General features: G+C 49.3%; 1 protein-coding gene across 1 annotated transcript in view; it reads right to left on the bottom strand.

The window, feature by feature from the left end:
* KCNB1 (potassium voltage-gated channel subfamily B member 1) overlaps positions 1–8,641 on the bottom strand; it is a 102,601-nt gene extending 93,960 nt beyond the window's left edge. The window contains exon 1 of the mRNA XM_060078435.1: positions 8,075–8,641. Within this exon, the coding sequence (XP_059934418.1) occupies positions 8,075–8,641 (567 nt within the window). The remainder of the gene's footprint in view (positions 1–8,074) is intronic.
* Positions 8,642–19,118: the final 10,477 nt, after the last annotated feature.

The raw sequence follows: 19,118 nt of genomic DNA, 5'->3' as shown, positions 1-19,118 counted from the left end.
GGAAGCCCAGTGTGCCCTATTTCTTATTCCCATTCCCAGCACGGGTGAGGTGACTTGTGGGCTTATACCGCCAGGAAGCAGTGGGGGTGGAATTGGAACCTAGGCCATACCCGTACCCGCAGGAATATGTCTCACGTGGTAACATTACGTCTTATTTGCTATTTATGTCATCAGGGAAATTTTAAAGGAGAACTGGTGCTCTGGATACGAACATGTGAATTCCGGCTCCCGCCCCACCCGCCTCCAATTTGGGGGCAGGGGTGTGCCTCTGCCCCTGCCCCCATCCGGTCGAGCCTACCTCTACCAGAGACACCAAAATCAAGAATATCCCATGTCAGGGAGAAGGTAAGGCCTTAACTTAATATTTAAATTATCTATTAAAATAATGCTTAATGCTAACCCTGTGTCTCCTATAGTCCCATCCCGTAGTCTTTGGGGCCAGGAACACTCCCAAGTTAGGAGGGAGACGCTGAAGGCCTCTCACCAAGGTGAAGAGGCATCCTGGAGCTCTTTTCTCACTTCCTGAAGGTCATTCACATGGCACAGAGGCCAGATCATGGGCTCGCAGTCCTCCCATTCTCTATGTGACCCTGAGCCAGCCACTTCACCTCTCGGGGCCTCAGTTTCCACAGCTGTAAGATGAGGATAATTATCCCTCCCTCGTGAGGTGACTGTGGGAATCAGATACCACACTGCATTTAATGCTCCTTGCACTGCGTCAGGCACAGTGGTAGCTGCGGCTGCTATTGTTTTTATTTCCTCCAGGAGCTGGAAATGAGGCTGACCGAGCCCAACCAGCCCTGGAATTTTTTCTTGCAAGATGATCCCCGCTAGGAGTTTGAGGTTTCCCACAGGTCTTTTGTTGCATCCCTAGAAGCAGATCCTAAGATAAAGATCTGAGTAAAGTGGCTTATGTAGGAAGTGATCCTAGAAAACACTGGTAGGAGAGAGGGGACATGAGACAGGGAAGAGGCCAAACAGAGTGTACTATCAGGCAAGGAACCACTGTGGGCACCTGGGGCTGAATTCTGCTGAGGAACTCTGGGGCCAGTGTGGACCATGAACCTCTGAGTTATATCCCCATCCAGGGGGAGGGAGCTGAAGTATTATACACCTTCCCCATCAGTCATCAGTTGAGGGCTTCTCCCTCCAGGTAGGGCCTTAACTCCCTCTCTTTACTGAACTCCACAGGCCAGAGGAAGCTTCTAGGCAAAGAACTGCATGTGCTTGCAGCTGGGAGTTGGGCTAGTGGCACTGAAAAGGTAAGAGCTAAAAGGATATGGGTGGGACGCTGACCATATCTTCCCCATCAGGATTGGGTCCCCGTTCTGCTCCAATTGCCTATGTGACATTGAGCAAAGTTACGTAACCTCACCTGATAATGAGCATGTATCTTTGTATAAGAATAATGAATTTTTGAAAAGGATCTTATTTATCTGGCAGGAGAGTATGGAGGGTTAAATGAAACGACAATTAAAAACAAAACAAAACAAAAAAACCGCTAACAGTTACTGAGGGCTTTCTACGTGTCAAACCCTATTTGAAATGCTTTGCATGCATTAATTCATTTAATTCTGGTGGCGATTCAATGAGGCAGCCCCTGCTGTTGCCCCCATTTTATGATTGAAGGAACCGGGGCACATGGAGGTGCAGTAGTTTGTCACATGTCACATGGGGAGTAACAGGGGAGTCAAATTTTGAACTTGGTCCCATCCACGACAGGTTGAACTTGGGCAACCCTAAAATCAGGGCTCCCATCCACGACACTATCAAGTATAGGAAGTACACATAGTGCTGGGTATGGGGTTGGTGCTTAATGCGTGCTTGTTCTCTTTCAGTTAATTAAGCTTTGGCCAAACTGCTCATTTGGCCAGCACTTGTCCTTCCTAAACATTTTCACAATCTCTAGCTTTTCGTAGCCTTTCAAAAACCCCTGGGAGACCAGCTGCCCAGGTATGATCCTGGTCAAGCATCCGGGAGGAATGGAAATACCCCTGAACCTCAGTGAGGGTAACGGGGGTGGGGGGGGGGCAAGGGAGGGGCAGAAAGGCCTGAAAATGGCCCCTGATCTTTCCCCAACTTGTTGTGTGACCCAGGCAAGTCCTTGAAGCATCCTCCGTGTTTCCCCTTATCAAATCAGGATACTGGATTTATGAAGTGTGGCTTCAGTGCTTTCCATGCACGATCAAACTTAATCCTCCAGGCAACCCTGGGAGGTAGCTTTGCTTATCATCCTCATTTACAGATTAGGAAATGGAAGCTACGAGAAATGAAATGATTTGTCCAAAATCCAGAGCTAGGAAATGTCAGGGCTGGGAATCAAACCCAGGTCTGTGACCCCACAGCCAGGATTCTGAATCTCTGGCATATTGGGTTGGCCAAAAAGTTCGTTCGGGGTTTCCATAACAAAAACCTGAGCGAACTTTTGGCCAACCCAATACAAACATCCAGGATGACTGACCCGGGCCAGCAAGAGCCTCAGCCAGACGATTCATAGCACTGGAGGGGCCCCATGGATTCTGAGTTGGTTTCCCTCATTTTTCTTGATGATAAAACATGAATCCCTCCTGGATCAAGTCAAGGAAGTAGAAGCATCATCACACTAACGGCATGAAATCCCAAGGGGGCAGGCGGTGATCCTACAATCAACAACACTGGAATAGGGGATGTTGCCAACCAGGGGAGTAGCTAGAAGAGAGGAATTTGGTGATAATACTAATCATCACTGTGGTCACATATAGAACATTTATTACATGCCAGGCACTAGGTTAAGCTCCTTATGCAAATTATCTCCTAATGGCCCTAAGAGGCGGGCTCCATTATAATTCTCATTTTCTAGAGGAGGAAACTAACACTCAGAGGAGGAAAGGAACTTACCCAAGGTCATATTCCTGGTAAGCAACGTAGAAATGAACCACATCTGTTGGACTTCAGAGCTGAATCTTTTTTTGGGGGCGGGGGGAAGGCTTTTTAAAAAAATATTTATTGGGCTTCCCTGGTGGCGCAGTGGTTGAGAGTCCGCCTGCCGATGCAGGGGACACGGGTTCGTGCCCTGGTCCGGGAAGATCCCACATGCCGCGGGGCGGCTGGGCCCATGAGCCATGGCCACTGAGCCTGTGCGTCCGGAGCCTGTGCTCCGCAGCGGGAGAGGCCACAACAGTGAGAGGCCCGCGTACCGCAAAAAAAAAAAAAAAAAAATTATTTATTTATTATTTATTTATTTATTTTGCCTGCACTGGGTATTAGTTGTGGCATGCGAACTCTTAGTTGAGGCATGCATGCAAGATCTAGTTCCCCGATCAGGGAATGAAACCAGGCCCCCTGCATTGGGAGCACAGAGTCTTATCCACTTGGACCACCAGGGAAGTCCCCAGAGCTGATTTTTAATTCTGTGGTGGGCAAAGTACTGACCAAAGTCTCTAAATAAAGAATACTCTCACACTGGAATATAATAATACTAATTCATATGTATAAAGTACTTTCCATTTGCAAATTACATTCAACATCTGAAATCTCATTGAATCATCAAAACTGTCCCAAGAGGTGGGCACTTATACCATCACCATTTGGCAGATGAGCTCACTGAAGCTCCGAGAGCTTGAACGAGCTGTCCAAGATTCCAGATTGAAGCAGCACAGGTTTGGGAACCAGACCAACCTGGGTTCAGACCCTTGCTCTGCTATTTTCATTCCTTCAACAAATATTGACTGAGCACTTAGCTGTGTGAGCTCTGGCAAGTGACTGCCCCTCTCAGAGCTTCCATTTTCTCTTTATAAAAGAATATTAATACCACTCATCAAATCCATTCCCTCCCTCATCTGAAAATGCCAGACGCGCTTTTCCAGGCTTCCCTGCAGACAGAGCATGAGCATGTGACCTGATGCCGGCCAATGGGATTTAAAAAGAAGTCTGCCAGGAGGCTGCTGGGAAAGGTTTGCCTTGCAGAAAAAAAAAAGAGGCACATAAGAGGGCATGCTCTTCTTCAATGGTCAGATATCATGTGTCTACATTTGAAGGCTGGAACTAGGTAGCCATTTTGTGAGATGAGGCATCCAGCCTGAGGACCAAGCCACCTGCAGGCACTGGAGGAGCAGAAGGACAGAAAGAATCTAGAATTCTACTGGCATCATGGAACCATTAACACAAAACCAGCTACGTGGAACTTTCCGTTAAGTGAGAAGATGCATCTTCCTCCTTACAGAAGCCACTTCCATGTTTCTATCTGTGACTTGTAGCCCAAACTGGCAGATTACTTTGATTGAATTGTTGAAGGGACTTCAATGAGATAGTGCATATAAAGTATCACTAATCAGTGCCTGGCACAATAAACAGCAGCTACTCTGGAAATTATCTCAGGCTTTAACCCTGAGACTTTTCCAGGGACCACAGACACCCCTGGCCTGGCAAATTAGTTCCCTGTCTCTCCTACTGAGAAAAGCCTGTAGTTTTCCCAGAAAGCAGAAACTCAGTGGTGGCCCAGCACTGCAATCATGTCACTCTGATGAAGCTGACCCCAGCTTCCAAACAAGAATCAACCACACTGCCCTTTGCCTAATGGATTTTGATTTTCACTCCCCTGACGGGGAAGGCGAGGGCCTGTGCTTTGGTTTGTCTCTGTGTTGCCAGAACATCCATCAATTATTAACAGTGGCAGCTTAGCCTTCCAGGACTGCTATCAGAAGGAAAGGGCTTGCTGCAACTCAGCCACCCAGGCATAAAGAAAGGCCTCTGCCCCCTATTATTTATAACAATAAGCCCTATGTACTGTGGGTTAGGCACTGTGCTAAATTTTGACAAACATGATTTCATGATGACCCTGCAAGGTGGGCCTTTTATCTATACTTTAGAAGGCTAGCTGGCGGGAGGCTAGAGCTTGGAGAGGTGAAGAACTTGCCTAAGGCCAGAAACTGGGGAGGGGGTGAACATGGGCTTGGAACCCAGGTCTGTCCTTGCTCTTAAATATATGAGGTATGGTCATTTCTGTATCTCACAATCACCCAGCAATGATCCTCCACTTGACTTCTTATTCTGTGATCTCTGAGAAATTTCTACAGGCCTTGCTGTTCTGACAAGCAAAGCATCCAAGTTGGGGGGCTGGATGGGGGTGGGGAGGGCAAAGAACAAACGATTGAAGGAGGCCAGAGGCACAGAGAACTGGGCTGCAGGTGGGCTGGGAGGAAGGAATGACAGGTTCCCAGACCCTGAGACCCAGTGACTGACTGACTGCCTGCTCCATTCATTCATTCCACGTGTAGTTATCTGGAGATCCTCTGTGCCAGGCACCACGCTGGGTGCTGGAAACAGGGCAGTGAATACCACTCTTGACGCTCATACTCTTGTGGGGGAGAAACGGAGAAACACAAGGAAGCAAGTATAATTTCAGATGGTGCTTAAACCCTGTGCAGGAAAGACACTGCAAGATGTGACAGAGTGTAAGGGGAGGGAGGCTGTTTTAAACAGGGGTCAGGAGAGGTCTCTCAGAGGAGGGGACATTTGAGCAGGGGCCAGCTCCTATGAGGAATGAGGCCAGCCATGGGACAATATGGGGAAGAGAATTCTAGGCGGCAGGAACAGCAAGTGCAAAGGTCCTGAGTTAGGATAAAGCCTGACCTGTTTAGGGAACAGCAAGGAGGCCAGTGGGGCTGAAACTGAGTGAAGAGAGAAGAGATGAGCTCAGAGAGGTCATGAAGCTGGATTCATGGTGAAGCGTTTGGACTTTATTCTGAGTGCGATGGGAAACCTCTCTGGCACATTTCGAGCAGATGAATAATGTGATCCAATATACATTTAGAAAAGCTCGTTCCAGCTGCCGAATGGGGAATGGATTGCAGGGGGCAAAGGTGGAAGCAGGGAGACTGCGGAGGAGACTATGGTACTTAACCACTATGGAAAGAACAGTGCCTTCAAAATCACACTTGAGTTTGAATTTCTGGCTCCTCCTGTTTGCCTGTCACACGACCTTAGGTGAGTTACTTAACCTCTCTGATCTTCCCCCTTTGTGAAAGGTGGGATAATAGTAGAGAATTGGTATAAGGCTAAATGTGTTGTTATACTTCATACACAGTAGATGCGTGATCAATGGCAGGTTTTCTATACTGAGGGCCAATGAGCCTGCCTGCCTCACCATTTCAGCCTTGGCTGCAGAATATCCTAGGCCGTCGTCCATCTGCTAGGACTAGCCGGCAGCCCCAGCCTAGGATCACAGAGAGGTCATGAAACTCGTCCCTGTGAGCGGATTAACCCGAGGGAGAGATGAAGCTGTTGATTCCCAAACAGCGCCTTTTGCAAGCCTGAGCTACTTGCCTAGCTGTCAGGCACCAACCCAAACACAGCCTTTTGTCTGCTTCTTCTGGGGAAGTGACCCTCCCCTCCTCTACCCCTCTTGTCTTAGGGACAGGGCAGGAAGGAGGGAGAGTCATATCTGGGTCTAAACCAGGTGTGGAGGGGAAGAACCCATGTCAGGCCTGGAAATAGCAAAATAAGTCTGTTGATCCTAAGCCGGTTAAGGGTGAGTGACTATGTCTTAAGAGAGAGGCTTTTTGGACATGAAACCTGGGGCAGGATTATGGCCAGAGGCAGCCCACAGAAGAGGAAACAGGCCTAGGAATCTCCCTGTCCTCTTTAGAGTCGACATGGAAGAGAGAAAACCTTTGGGCCTCTCTCCACCCTCCAACCAGCCACTCAGTCCTACATTCACTCGCAAAGGCCTCTCCTTGGGCAGACAGATCTGGAGAAAGGACCCCACAAAACCCGCTCCAGACCCAGCCCTGTAGGTGGGCCTTTAGTGGGGGGCAGTTGAGCCAGGGAGCACCCACAGTGAGAGGCCAGGCTGGACAGGAGGCAGCCCTATAGCTAATACATCATGGCTGGTATGTAGACTTCCTCTTCTCTTTTTCCTTTCGCCATAAATACATTTACCTGCCCCCGCCTTCTTTGGCCCTGCACTCAGAGAATGAGTTATGTTCAACACATCTTTCCCAACTCGGTTTTCCTGGATTTTGACATCAACACCTCTCTGTTCTGGGCTCCCCCTGGGTCCCGCATGGCCTCTTTTAGAGCACTGCACACACTGTGTTGTCATTTACTCCCAAATCCCAGCACACTGACCACGTGAAGACAGGCCCCCACCTCTCTGAGGCATCCCCGAGTCCCAACCTGACACAGAGAAGTTGCTCATCAACAAATGACCTCCTGGCCTGGCCTGGCCCCCACCCCAATCCTTTCTTAGTTCCTTACAGCCTCTGCTTTTTTACCTGAGAGCACACAGGACTCCCTGGCCTACCCAGTGTGATTGGACCCATTCCTGCCTCTTTCTCCTGCTTTATTTTTCACATTGCCTCATTTTTTTTCTCTCCTATTTCGAAATTTACATCCTCTTCCAACAGCCAAAGCATCTTTAGAAGCTGCATCAAACCATTCTTGGAATCAACTCACCAAATTAAGAAAGACCAAACCAGGGGTGACCCCTCGCCCACAGGCATCCACAGCCAGCTGCATGCGTCATGCACGCACACACCCACCCCCCAGAGTCCCTTTGCCTCGTTTCTCTCACTTATGCTAAAACCGCCTGACAGTGTCTCAATGCCCTCCACGTATGTCCGTAAGCTGCCTTCATTCCCTTCTTGGAGCAAAATGAGGTTATAAATATAGGGATAAGTATTAAAATTGCAGGGTGACCCCCCTCCAGCCCGGGTCTGGGCCTCCACAAGGGAGCATTATGTAGAATAGACCAAACTCAACTTTACTCCATCCCAAAGCTTTATTGTCTCTCTGTGCCCTTTTTATTTGCAGTGTCCATTCTCTTGCTGTGGGTTTTCATAAGTCTCTGTAAATCCTTTTCTCCCACAAAGTTGGGGTATAAATTATTGAATGATAAAAGGAGGAGGTGGCCAGTGCCACAAAGGAACAGTCTGACGGGGTCGTTCGTCCTCACCTCTGACATCTCAGCCATAGCCCTTCCTCTTTTCTGGTCTTCACATTTGGGAACTAAGCCAGAGTCCCCCCAGCCGTGGTCCTCGATCTGGGGACACAGGCTGAATGCCCCAGCCCAGCAGCCCCTAGATTTCACACTCACCTTGGCGGCCACAGAGGAATTGGGCTTCTCCAGTAAGTCCCAGAGCTTTTTCCTCTTCTCGGCGCAGCACGTGTTATCGAACTCCTCACCCTCCCGCTCCCGTAGGGTTTCTGCCTCGCGCTTGAGCTCCTCATTCATCTGCTCCTTCTTCTGGTGGTAGCGGGCCTGGCAGCAGGACTCCAGGTAGATTTCGTCGATGCCCCAGTAGTCGAGCTCTTGGCTGAAGCTGAGCGCGCACATCTCCTCCATCATGTGCAGCCGTCCGGTGCGGTAGAAGTTGAGGATGGAGGTGAAGGCCCCCGGGTGGCGGTCGAAGAAGTACTCATTGTCGTCGAGGCTGTAGTCATCGCACACCTCCAGCAGCGAGTCGTGCGTGTTGCAGTCGCGCAGCTTGCCCAGCCGCGTGCGGGGCAGGCGGTCCAGGGTGCGCCAGAGCACCTCGTGCGCCAGCCCACCGACGTTGAGGCGGACGCGCCTCGAGCACGCCTTGCTGCGCACGATCTCCATGGGCTCGGGTGGCAGCGAGCTGGTGGAGCGTGAGCCATGCTTCGTCATGCCCGCCGGCATCGCTGGTCCGGCCGCCCCCGCCCCCCCTGCCCCCCCAGGCCGCTGTCACTGGAGGGCAAGGCCAGCCGCCGCGGGGGAGGGGGGCAGGGAGCGCTGTGGGCTGCTGGGGGTGCAGGGGGCCGCGCGGGCGCGCGTCACGGCCGTCTTCTCACCTCCATCCCGACGGCTGCGGGGCAGAAAGCAGACGCAGGTCAGCAAACAGGGAGCTGTGCGCGGCCCCTCCCCACCTCTCCACCCGGGCCCCAGCCGGCCTTGACCTTCCCGGCGCTTAAGCCGCTCAGGCCCGCTGAAAGGCTGGGCGCTGTCCTTCGCGCCGGTGCTGAAGCCCGCCCCACCCCGTGGCTGGAGGGAGGGGCCGCCCTTCGGGGCGGGGAGAGGGTCCCCAAGAGGCGCCCCGGGGGCCCAGGAGGCCCTACCCCGGGCTTCTGCTGCCGGGACCCGACCCGGCCGCCTGGGGCGCTGTCCGCCCCTTCGAGTGCTGAAACTCGCTTCTCCCTAGGTCTCCCCGTCCAGTCCCCGACCTGGCCCCGCAATGGGGAGAAGAGGGGAGCTGCATGAGAAAACTTTTTTTTTTTTTTTAACTGCTCATCTTTTCCTTCCCCCGCTCCGAGATAATTAGGATTTGAGGGCTTGGGGGTGGCAGCGGGATTGCTTTTTCTAAACCTTTAAAGATCGGGAGGAATTCCGGAGGGTTTCAGGTGCCCACCTGTCGGTCACAACAGACGGGGTGGTCATGAAGCCCCGCTGTCCTGAAGCGACCCCTCTCCCCAAGCCACGGGAGCATCTCTTGAGGTCTCTCCGGCAACGAGGTGAACCCTGAAGACGCAAAGCCAAGCTCTGCGCGGGGTCCCGCCCCTCCCTCTGCGCCCCCTGCCCCATGGCAGGAGGGGGGAGCAGAGTCCTGGAGATGCACCTGGTTCGTCCTCCCCTCGCTCCTTCCCCGCCCCCTCCTCCTCTTCCTCCTCCTCCGCCGCCTCCTCCTCGCTCCTCTCCTGCGGTGGCTTTTTATAACTCCGGGTTCTGCGCCTTTCCCGGGGCTTGGAAGGGAAGGGGTGGGGGAGGTGGGAGGCGGGGAAGTGAGCTGAATTTTCTGGCCTTTTCAAAACGAGCCCTCCTCCCTCCGCGCACTGGGGATTTCAGGGGCTCCTCTGAGCCCCCAGGCATGTGAAGCTCACGCCCTAACCCCTCACCCCAGAATGCGGATCGCGCACCTCCCCGGGCCCAGGCCCTTCACCCACCCCACCCCCCAGCCTGAAACCGCGGAGCCTGCGTGGACCAACAGGCCGAACCGCGGCAGGCGAGACCCCCTCCTGCGTCCCCCTGCGCCCCCGGCGCGAGCCCCAACACTCACCCCCAGGGTGGCCGCCTCCCGGGGCCAGGGACCGCGCATCGCCGCGGTCGCCCGGGCGCCCCCGCCCGCGGGCAGCGGCGGACCCGGGGCCGGGCTGGGCCCGGCCTACGCCGGACGGGCAGCCGACGCGCCGGAGCAGCAGGCGCTGCGGGGCCGGAGCGCGCTCTCCGAGGCTGGGGGCGCGGACGGGCGCTGGGGGCGCGGGTGGCAAGACCGGATTCGGGCGGCGCCGCCTCCTCCTCCTTCTCCTGCTCCCGCGGCAGCGGTGGCGGCTGCTTGGGCGAGATCAACAAGTCGGGGCTGAGCTTCGGCTCCGCGCTCGCTGCGATTCTGTCCCGCACTTCTGAGCGCCCAGAGTCGGGCACCGAGGCGGGACGGCGCCACCTGCGGGTCGGAAGCGTGCGCGCCGCTTAACTCCTGCCTGCCCGGGCCAGCCAGTTGGTGAGGCTCGGGGCGGGCTGGGGTCTTGGGCGAAGGAAGCGCGCCTAGCGGTTTGGCCCTTCCCACCTGGGCTACCTCCACTGCCTGCCTCTCAATCCCGGCTTCCTTCATCCGGTCAACAACGTGGCTTGAGCGCCTACTGTGTGCAAGGCACAAAGATAAGCGTCTGAGATATAGCTGTGAACCAAACGCAAACGTCCAGCCCTTGTGGAGCTGGTTGGAAACAGACCAAAACCAAGAAAGTCAAAGGATATGTCAGACGGTGATAAGCGCAGTGGGATAATGAAGCAGAGGAGAGGGATAGAGGCAGGGGTAGGGGGAGAAGATTGCAATTTTAAATAGCCCTTGCTTTCATGAGCTTCCATTCTAGATTCTAAAGTCTAATTCTAGAATGGAATTCTAGATTCTAGTAGGGGAAGGTGAGCAATGGATACATCAACAAATAAATATCCAGTGTGGCAGCTGGTGATAACTGCTAAGAAGAAAAATAAAGCAAGGTGACGGGAAGAGAGAGTGAAGGGTGAGCTAGCTTATAAAGCCTGGTGATTCAATCATTCATTCATGTCACTTTGGACAGCTGGTTATTGAGAGCTTCCTGTGTGCCAGACCCTGTGCCAGGGTCAACAAAGAATACGTCCTCCCCTGGAGCCCCCTGTCCAGTGGGGGAGACAGAATCGGTCAAATAAACTCCAGAAATGAATAAAAAACTGAAGGATTTACCTAGAGAAGTGAGCAAGGCCTCCCTAAGGATGCCATAGTTGGGCCCCATGTTTACTCATTTATGCTTTCACATACATATTTACTGCATGATAAGTAAATAGATGCTGTGGACACAGCGGTGAGCCCCTTGTTCTGGAGGAGAAAAGCAAGCCACAGTGCCCTAAAGTAAGATCCTTCCCCATCTGGCCCTTTCCTTCATTTCTAAAATTAAGGAATTCATTTCCATGGAGTTGCACATAATATTATTATATATTTTAATCTGTTCATTTCTCGTCACCTCCATCATCATGATCCGTGTCCAAGATGCCATCATCTTGTAGGTAGAGGCCAGGGATGCTGCTAAACATCCTCCAATGCACAGGTTGAAGCCCCACAATAAAGAATTCTCCAGCTCCGAATGTCAATGGTGCCAAGGTTGAGAAGCCTTAGATTAATTTAATAGAAGGCAAAGGTATTTCCCAGTCTGAAAATGCTATTCTCTCAACCAGTAATTAGTGAGCACCTACTATGTGCCAGGTACTACTCTGAACACTGGAAATACAGTGAGAATAAAACAGGCCATCTCTACACTCATGGACTTATATTCTGGTGGGGGATACAATTAATAAACAAGTAAAAAAATAAACCAGATCATTTGAATTGTGTTAAATGCCATGAAGAAAAGTAAGTGAGAGGAAGTGATAGAGCATGACTGGGAGAGGTATCAGCAACTTTAGATAGGGTGGTCAGGCAGGAAAGGCTTCCTGGAGGGGGTGATATATCTAAGGCAAGAATCTGAGGGCAGGGAGAAGACAACCATGTGAAGTCCTGAGGATGCAGGTACAGGCAGGGGAAACAAAACAAGCAAAAGCCCTAAGATAGAAATGAGCTTGGGAAAGGAAGTTAGAGAAGTGGATGGAACCAGGCCAGGCAGAGCCCTTTGGGGATTTTATTCTCAAGGTTAAGGAATGTTTTTGAGTTTTTTTAATTGTGATGGGAAGCCATGATAGAGTTTTAAGCAGAGAAGTTCCATGTGCTGGTATACGTTTCAAAGTGATTCTTCCAGCTGCTGCGTGCATTATGGAATCTGGGGGACATAAGGTAGCAGCAGGAAGACCCATCATGAGACTTCTGCAATTGTCCAGGCCAGAGATAATGGGGTTTGGACTGGGATGATAGTGGTGGGAATAGCTGGGCAATTTCATAGCTACAGTGCTCTGACAGGGCAGAGTCCTCCCCAAGTCCGAGGCTAGTGCTAGATATTCCATGTCATTCAGATTTGTCACTCCAGGTGGCCCAATTCCTGCAAAGTTCTGGCTCTGGCTCCAGATTCAGATAAAGAACCTCTGTGTACAATTGGCTGTTAGAAGTGCAGATAGTGCAAACAGTTCTGTAACTTTTATGCAAAAGCCCTGTTCCTACTACTTGTTCATACATTTACTCAGTGCAAAGGATTCAGTGCAAACGTAAGAAGGAAGTAAGTGTTGCTAGTGGCAAAATGACCTTGGGCAAGTGGTTTAACCTCTCTGAGGCTCAATGTTTTTCTTCCGTGTAAAAGGAGGATGGAAATTATTATAAGGAATTTATAGAAAGCATGCACTCATTGCTAGCTCTCATTATCTGATAGACTGTAGGTTACCCAAGGGCAGGAGGTGGTCTGTCTTGCTCATCTCAAGGAACAGAATACTTTACTAACAGGAGTTTAAAGACTAAGGATATTTAGTTATCTCACATAAAAATTTAGGAAGAGGGTGGTAGGAGAGTTGATTAAGCAGCTCAACTATGTTATTAAGGACCCAGGCTTCTTCCATTTTTTTTTCTCTGTCTTCTTCAGTATATTGGCTTTTTGTCCCAAGCTTGTTGCCTCATATTCACAAAATAGTTGCCACCACTCCAGGCATAAGTCTCCATAAAACCATATTCAAAGGCAGAAAGGAGATGGCCAAGGTGGCCAAAAATAATTCTCCTTTTATCCTCCCCCACCCCCCCAAAAAAATCTCTGCCAAGTTCCATATCATGGGTCACATGGCCACTCCTATACCAATCACTGTCAAAGAAAATAAGATTCACCCTATAGGGCTAGACTAATTACTGCCCTTACAAAATTGAAGTTTATTTAACAAGGAAGAAGTGAAGATTAAAGTTGGGTAGGCAACCAACAGTGTCTGCCACACTGTTCCCATAGTGCCCAGCACAATGCCAGGTACAGAGTAAATGCTCAATAAATATTTATTGAATGAATAAAGAAATCCTCTTATATGAAGGTATACAAGAAACTTATGAATAAGACACACCTCTGACTCCAGGAGTATCCAATCCTATTGGTGAGGGTGGGGGCAAGGTATATAAGAAATAAAACTGGCAAAGAGTTCTCTTATGGGCCCCTTCTCTGACTCCAAGCCTTTCATGAGGAGACCCTCTGAGATGATTCATAGTCTCAAGTCAGCTAAACTGATATTTGTATACATCTTTTTAAAAGAAATCGTTAGTATGTAAGCAGTGTTCAAGTCCTCTGGGCAATCTCCTATGCTAAATAGCAGAGGTCATGAGCTGGTTATCTGCAGACTTTTGTTGTGCGGCCATCACAGATTTTTTTTTTTTAGTTAATATTTAAATATCAGAGGGATTTCCATGAAAATCTGGATTTCTGTCTTCTCTTGAAAAATTAAGAGGAACTGATTAAAGCTGGCCCACATTCCTGTGTAACATGGCAATTACAGCTGGCACAAGAGGAGTGGCTGGCCTTGAATCACAGCCACCCCCTTTAGGCAGGATGTGCTCTCTATTATGCTACAGTCTCCACCTTTGCCTAATATTCCTCACTCAAGACTCTTTTCTTATTTATGTTACTTTCCTGGCCTTGGTATAAATTTAATTTCATGCTTGTTGCACACAAAGGCCAAGGAAGTCCAAAGAAGTTGTCTTGCCGCTCTCTGTTTCCCCAGGCTCTGCAGAGTGCCCAATTTAGAAATTTTATGTTCTAAATGAAAAGACTATAAATTATTTGAAAGCACCTGGTCTTCGTTTCTTAGAATTTTCCACCATCATAAGCATAGAGACTATCTAGAAATAAAGCCAATAGAAGGGAATATAGAGCCCAGAGACTGAGATACTGAGTCCTGTCGATGTCATTAGAGCTCCTGGATCCAGCCATGCCTGAAGGCAGTGCCTCTGGGTTTTCCACTTATGGGAACTACTGAATACCCCTTCTTATCTAGTAAAGCCAGATTGTGTTGTGATTTTGTCATTTAAGTCCCAAAGAGCCCAAGTGATTCAATTCTCTCTCCACTAACCAGGAGTTTATCATCTCCTTATAATGTACTTATAGGAAACAGTGCAAAAAGAGTAATAAAACTTAGAATGTTCTATGGAGAAGGAGCCTTGCATTAAGAGTTCAAGTATAACCATCTCATTCTACAGATGGGAAAACTAAAAAGCTCATCAAGAGGTGCAGTAAGGGACTTCCCTGGTGGCGCAGTGGTTGAGAGTCTGCCTGCCGATGCAGGGGACACGGGTTCATGCCCCGGTCCTGGAAGATCCCACATGCCACGGAGCGGCTGGGCCCGTGAGCCATGGCTGCTGAGTCTGTGCGTCCGGAGCCTGTGCTCCACAACGGGAGAGGCCACAACAGTGAGAGGCCCACATACCGCAAAAAAAAAAAAAAAAAAAAAAAAGAGGTGCAGTAAGTATCCTGATGGTCACCAGTAAGTAGGCAGCCAAGTACCAGCACTAGGTCACAAACCATCTTCTGTTCAGGCCCTCTCGGCAGACTTCCCACTGAGAGGTGTTGAGAGTTTTCTCCGAGGCTGAATGAGGTCAAGTCAGCCCAATTCATCCATGTAAATACAAGTGAATCCCCGTCTAAGCTGGGCTGGCAAGAGACATGTCCACTTGAAGTCAGATTTTTTTTCTTGGACTCTGTAACACCAGGCATCACTTATTTATAATCCCACTGAGTATCCTACTCAGGTTTCTCAGCACTGCTGGGCACTGAGCAAAACTAATCAATCCCCTCTCCCCTCTACCCACAGACCCTTGGGAAGGAATCATTGTTTTCAGTTATGAGGGTACCCAAAGGCTCAAGGGGTATAATTGACACCTCTGAGTGGCTGTCACTCAGGACAACTGCTCTATGCTGTGGCCTTGCCCAGATACAGTTCCAGTAGCCCCAGGGATTTTTCTAGCAGCTTGGACTCCAATCTTTTTGCCCGTTTCTCTTTTGCCCCAATAATAATAATAAAACCCAATAATAATAATCATAATCATGAGTAAAATGGGGTCAATGATAGAATCTACCTCCCAGGGTTGCTGGTGGGACTAATGAGATAAGGCATGGGAAGTGCTTAGCACCATACATAACACTAGCAAGTACACATTAATATAACTTTAGTAACCACACTAACAACCACAATAACAACAACTAACATTGATTAAGCAGTTACTATATGCCAGGCACTGTACCTATTAGCTGTTGGATGGTCTTTGAGTGACCAGATGTCTGATTCTAGTACTTTTTCAATGTAGCCTGATTACCTTTATCAAGCCCCGGGGTTCCTGGCCCAGGTTCCTGGAAAGTGTGTGAGCTTGATTTTCTGACCAACCCAAACAATTTCCATTTTTATTTTCATCTTTTGCTCATCACCTACCCATCAACCCAACCACCCATTCATCCATCCATATACTCAGCCACCAAACTATCCAACTATACACCCACCCATTTATCTACCCACTCACCCATCAATCCATGCACTCACTTATTCACTCATCCATCTTTTTTTCCATTCATTCACATATTCTATCCACTATCCATCTTTCTACCCACTCATTCACCCATCTCTCATTATCCAGCCATCTACCCATCCATATACCATCTGTCTTTCCATCCACCTATCTGCCCATTCACTCGTCCATCTATCCATCCACTGATCGATCAATCTATCCATCCATCCGCCCATATGCCCAATCACTTACCCACCTAGTCACTCATCCACCTACTATCTACCCACCCATGCAGCTACATACTCATTCATCCCACCACCCAATCACTCATCCAGCCCAAATATTCATGCATCTACCCACCACTCACCCACCCCCCCAGCCACCCTACCCACTTTCTCAGCCATTCCCACCCATCTACCACCTAACGTTTTGGAGTGTTTACTACACATAATGCTCTGTGCTAAGCTGTGGCATGGTCTCTTGAGTTCCCTCCCTGGGAGGAAATGTGGACACGACCAGAGGGTCCCCACAGAGGGAGATAGGTAAACGTGCACGTAGTCCATTGAGACCCTTCATGGCCTGGACTTTGCCAAAGCCACTGGCTTCCAGGATCTGTGGTCAAACAATGATGAAATACAGGGTGAGGATGGACTGAGGCATGGGCTTCCAACAGAACAATTACAGGTAAACTAATACCTCTTCCCCACAGAAAAGCCTGGGAACTCCAAGATGCAGTAGAAAAGGAGTGAGTCAGCAAAAGGAGAAAATAAAAGCCACAGAGATCAAGAGCTAATTAACCGATTCTCCTAAGATATCATTAAATCCAGCCCTCCTGCCCTTTGGAGACTGATCACTCTCCTACTTCCTTTCCATCGCCCTTGTCCACTCTGTCCTGACCTCATCTTCCTCCTCTCTCATCTCCCTTCCCTCATTTTATACTTCCTTGAATCCAACATCCCTGCTGCGACCAGGGTTGACCTTTAAAGGCACAAGTCTGACCACATCACTCCCCTGCTTATAACGCTTTATGACTCCTCATTGTCCAGGATAAATCACAATCTCTCCCAAGATGAGAAAAAGGCCATTCATTCACTTATTAGCACATATTTCCCAAGCACCTATGAGGTGCCAAGCTTAGGTTGCATGTTGGGAATCCAACAGTGGTGAAACCAACCTGCTGTCCTGGAGCTCCCATTTAAATGGGAGACATAGCCAGAGACATTTAAAAATAATCTAATATTGATACTCAATGTGAAGGAAATAAGTAAAAGTGTGAGAATAAGAATAATGGGGAGGAGAGGCAGTGATTTCAGCCCAAGAACCTCCTGAGAGAGTGATGATGCTGATGAGTCTTAAGTCAGAGTGATCACCAAACCATAAATATAGAAGGGAGAGCAGGTGCAAAGGCCCTGGGGCAGGTGGGAGGGTTGAAGGAGATGGAAGACGGCAGGGGTGGCCAGGGCAGAGTGTATGAGGGCAAGAATGGGCTGAAAAGGAGTAGGAAAGAAACACAGAGGAGAGAAAAACCATGTAGGTGAGGGTTGTCTGGAGGTTTTTGGATTTTATAGCAAGAGCATTGACGGGTTTTAAGCAAAGAAGTAGTTGATCTGATTTTTAACTTCAGGATGTAAAAGGCTGTTTTAGAACCTCTGAGGTCTCCGTTTCTGCTGTGCTCAAAGCCTCCAAACTGGGCACAATACGTGACAAGCCCCTCATATCTTTTAGTAGTCACTCGTCATTTCTCCCCATACCTCCCACCCCTTAACCCCTCGAAACTGCTAACCTACTTTCTGTCATTATTGATTTACCGATTCTGGATATTTCACATAAATGGAACCACACAATACGTAGCTTTTTGTGACTGGCTTCTTTCGCTCAGAATATGTTTTCAAGATTCATCTATATTGTACCATGTACCAGTACCTCATTCCTTTTCGTTGACAAACAGTATTCCATTGTATGAATATACCACATTGTGTTTATCCACTCATCAGTTGATGGACATTTGGGTTGTTTCCACTTTGGAGCTATTTAATACCAACTCTTGAGTGGTTGTATTAATTCTGATATGGAACCTACCTTTCTGTGTTAGGCGTATTCAAATGTCCTTTCATAGATTGACAGTGGAAGCAAATGACAAATGTATTTCTTAATGTCCTTACCTGGCAAAATAAAACTCTGGAGTCTTTCTCTTGACTTTTATAGTACAGGGGTCTGAGAGGTCAAAGTCCTGGAGCTGCAGACCTCTGATAGAAAGTCAATGGCTCAGAGAAGCCAAGTGTTGTCCCTTTGGCCCTGCATGTGGCTCAGACCATGACTGGTAAACAGGAGAGCATAATGCAGCACTTGTCAAGCTGGGGTGCAGTGCCCTTCTGCAGGCACATATTGGTCTCCTGGAGAGAAAGACTACATTTCCCAGCCTCCTATGCAGAAATGAGTATCATGTGACTAAATTGTGACCAATGGGATAGAAACAGGTTTTTCTCCTCTTTCCTTCTCTCCCCTTCCTGCTGGCTGGAATGTGGACAAAATGGCTGGAGCTCAAGCAGCCACACTGGTCCCTGAGGTGGAAAGCACTGGTTACAGATGCTGGAGGGACCAAAGGAAGAGGCCTGGTGACTGTGGAGATGCCACACCACCTCTGATCTCCTGCATCTGCACGAGAAAGAAATGTCTGCTGTGTTGAATGTAAACATTTTAACGTATAAAATGTTGCTGTGTTACTTTGTGCCTCCATGGCCCCCCATAGATGAAGGACATTTGCCTCTGGACATTTTTTTTTTTTTTTTTTTGGCCAAGCTGAGCAGCGTGCGGGATCTTAGTTCCCAGACCAGGGATGGAACCTGTGCCCCCTGCAGTGGAAGCACAGGTCTTAACCACTGGACCACCAGAGAAGTGCCAGGACATTATTTTACTCAAAGATTTAAGAGAAAAAAACGATTTTCCCTTTTCAATTTTTCCCAAAGCTAATATAATTCATTTCTTCCTGGGAATTCCCTGGTGGTCCAGTGGTTAGGACTCCGAGCTTTCACTGCCAGGGGCTTGGGTTCTAACCCTAGTCAGGGAACTAAGATCCTGCATGCTGTGCGGTGTGGCAAAAAAAAAAATCTCTTCTTTTTTTTTTTTTGCGGTATGTGGGCCTCTCACTGTTGTGGCCTCTCCCGTTGCAGAGCCCAGGCTCCGGACGCACAGGCCCAGCGGCCATGGCTCACGGGCCCAGCCGCTCCACGGCATGTGGGATCTTCCCAGACCGGGGCACGAACCCGT

Source organism: Mesoplodon densirostris, chromosome 16 (genome assembly GCF_025265405.1).
Source record: "Mesoplodon densirostris isolate mMesDen1 chromosome 16, mMesDen1 primary haplotype, whole genome shotgun sequence".
Classification (NCBI taxonomy): Eukaryota; Metazoa; Chordata; class Mammalia; order Artiodactyla; family Ziphiidae; genus Mesoplodon; species Mesoplodon densirostris.
This window is presented reverse-complemented; position numbering and strand designations above follow the sequence as displayed.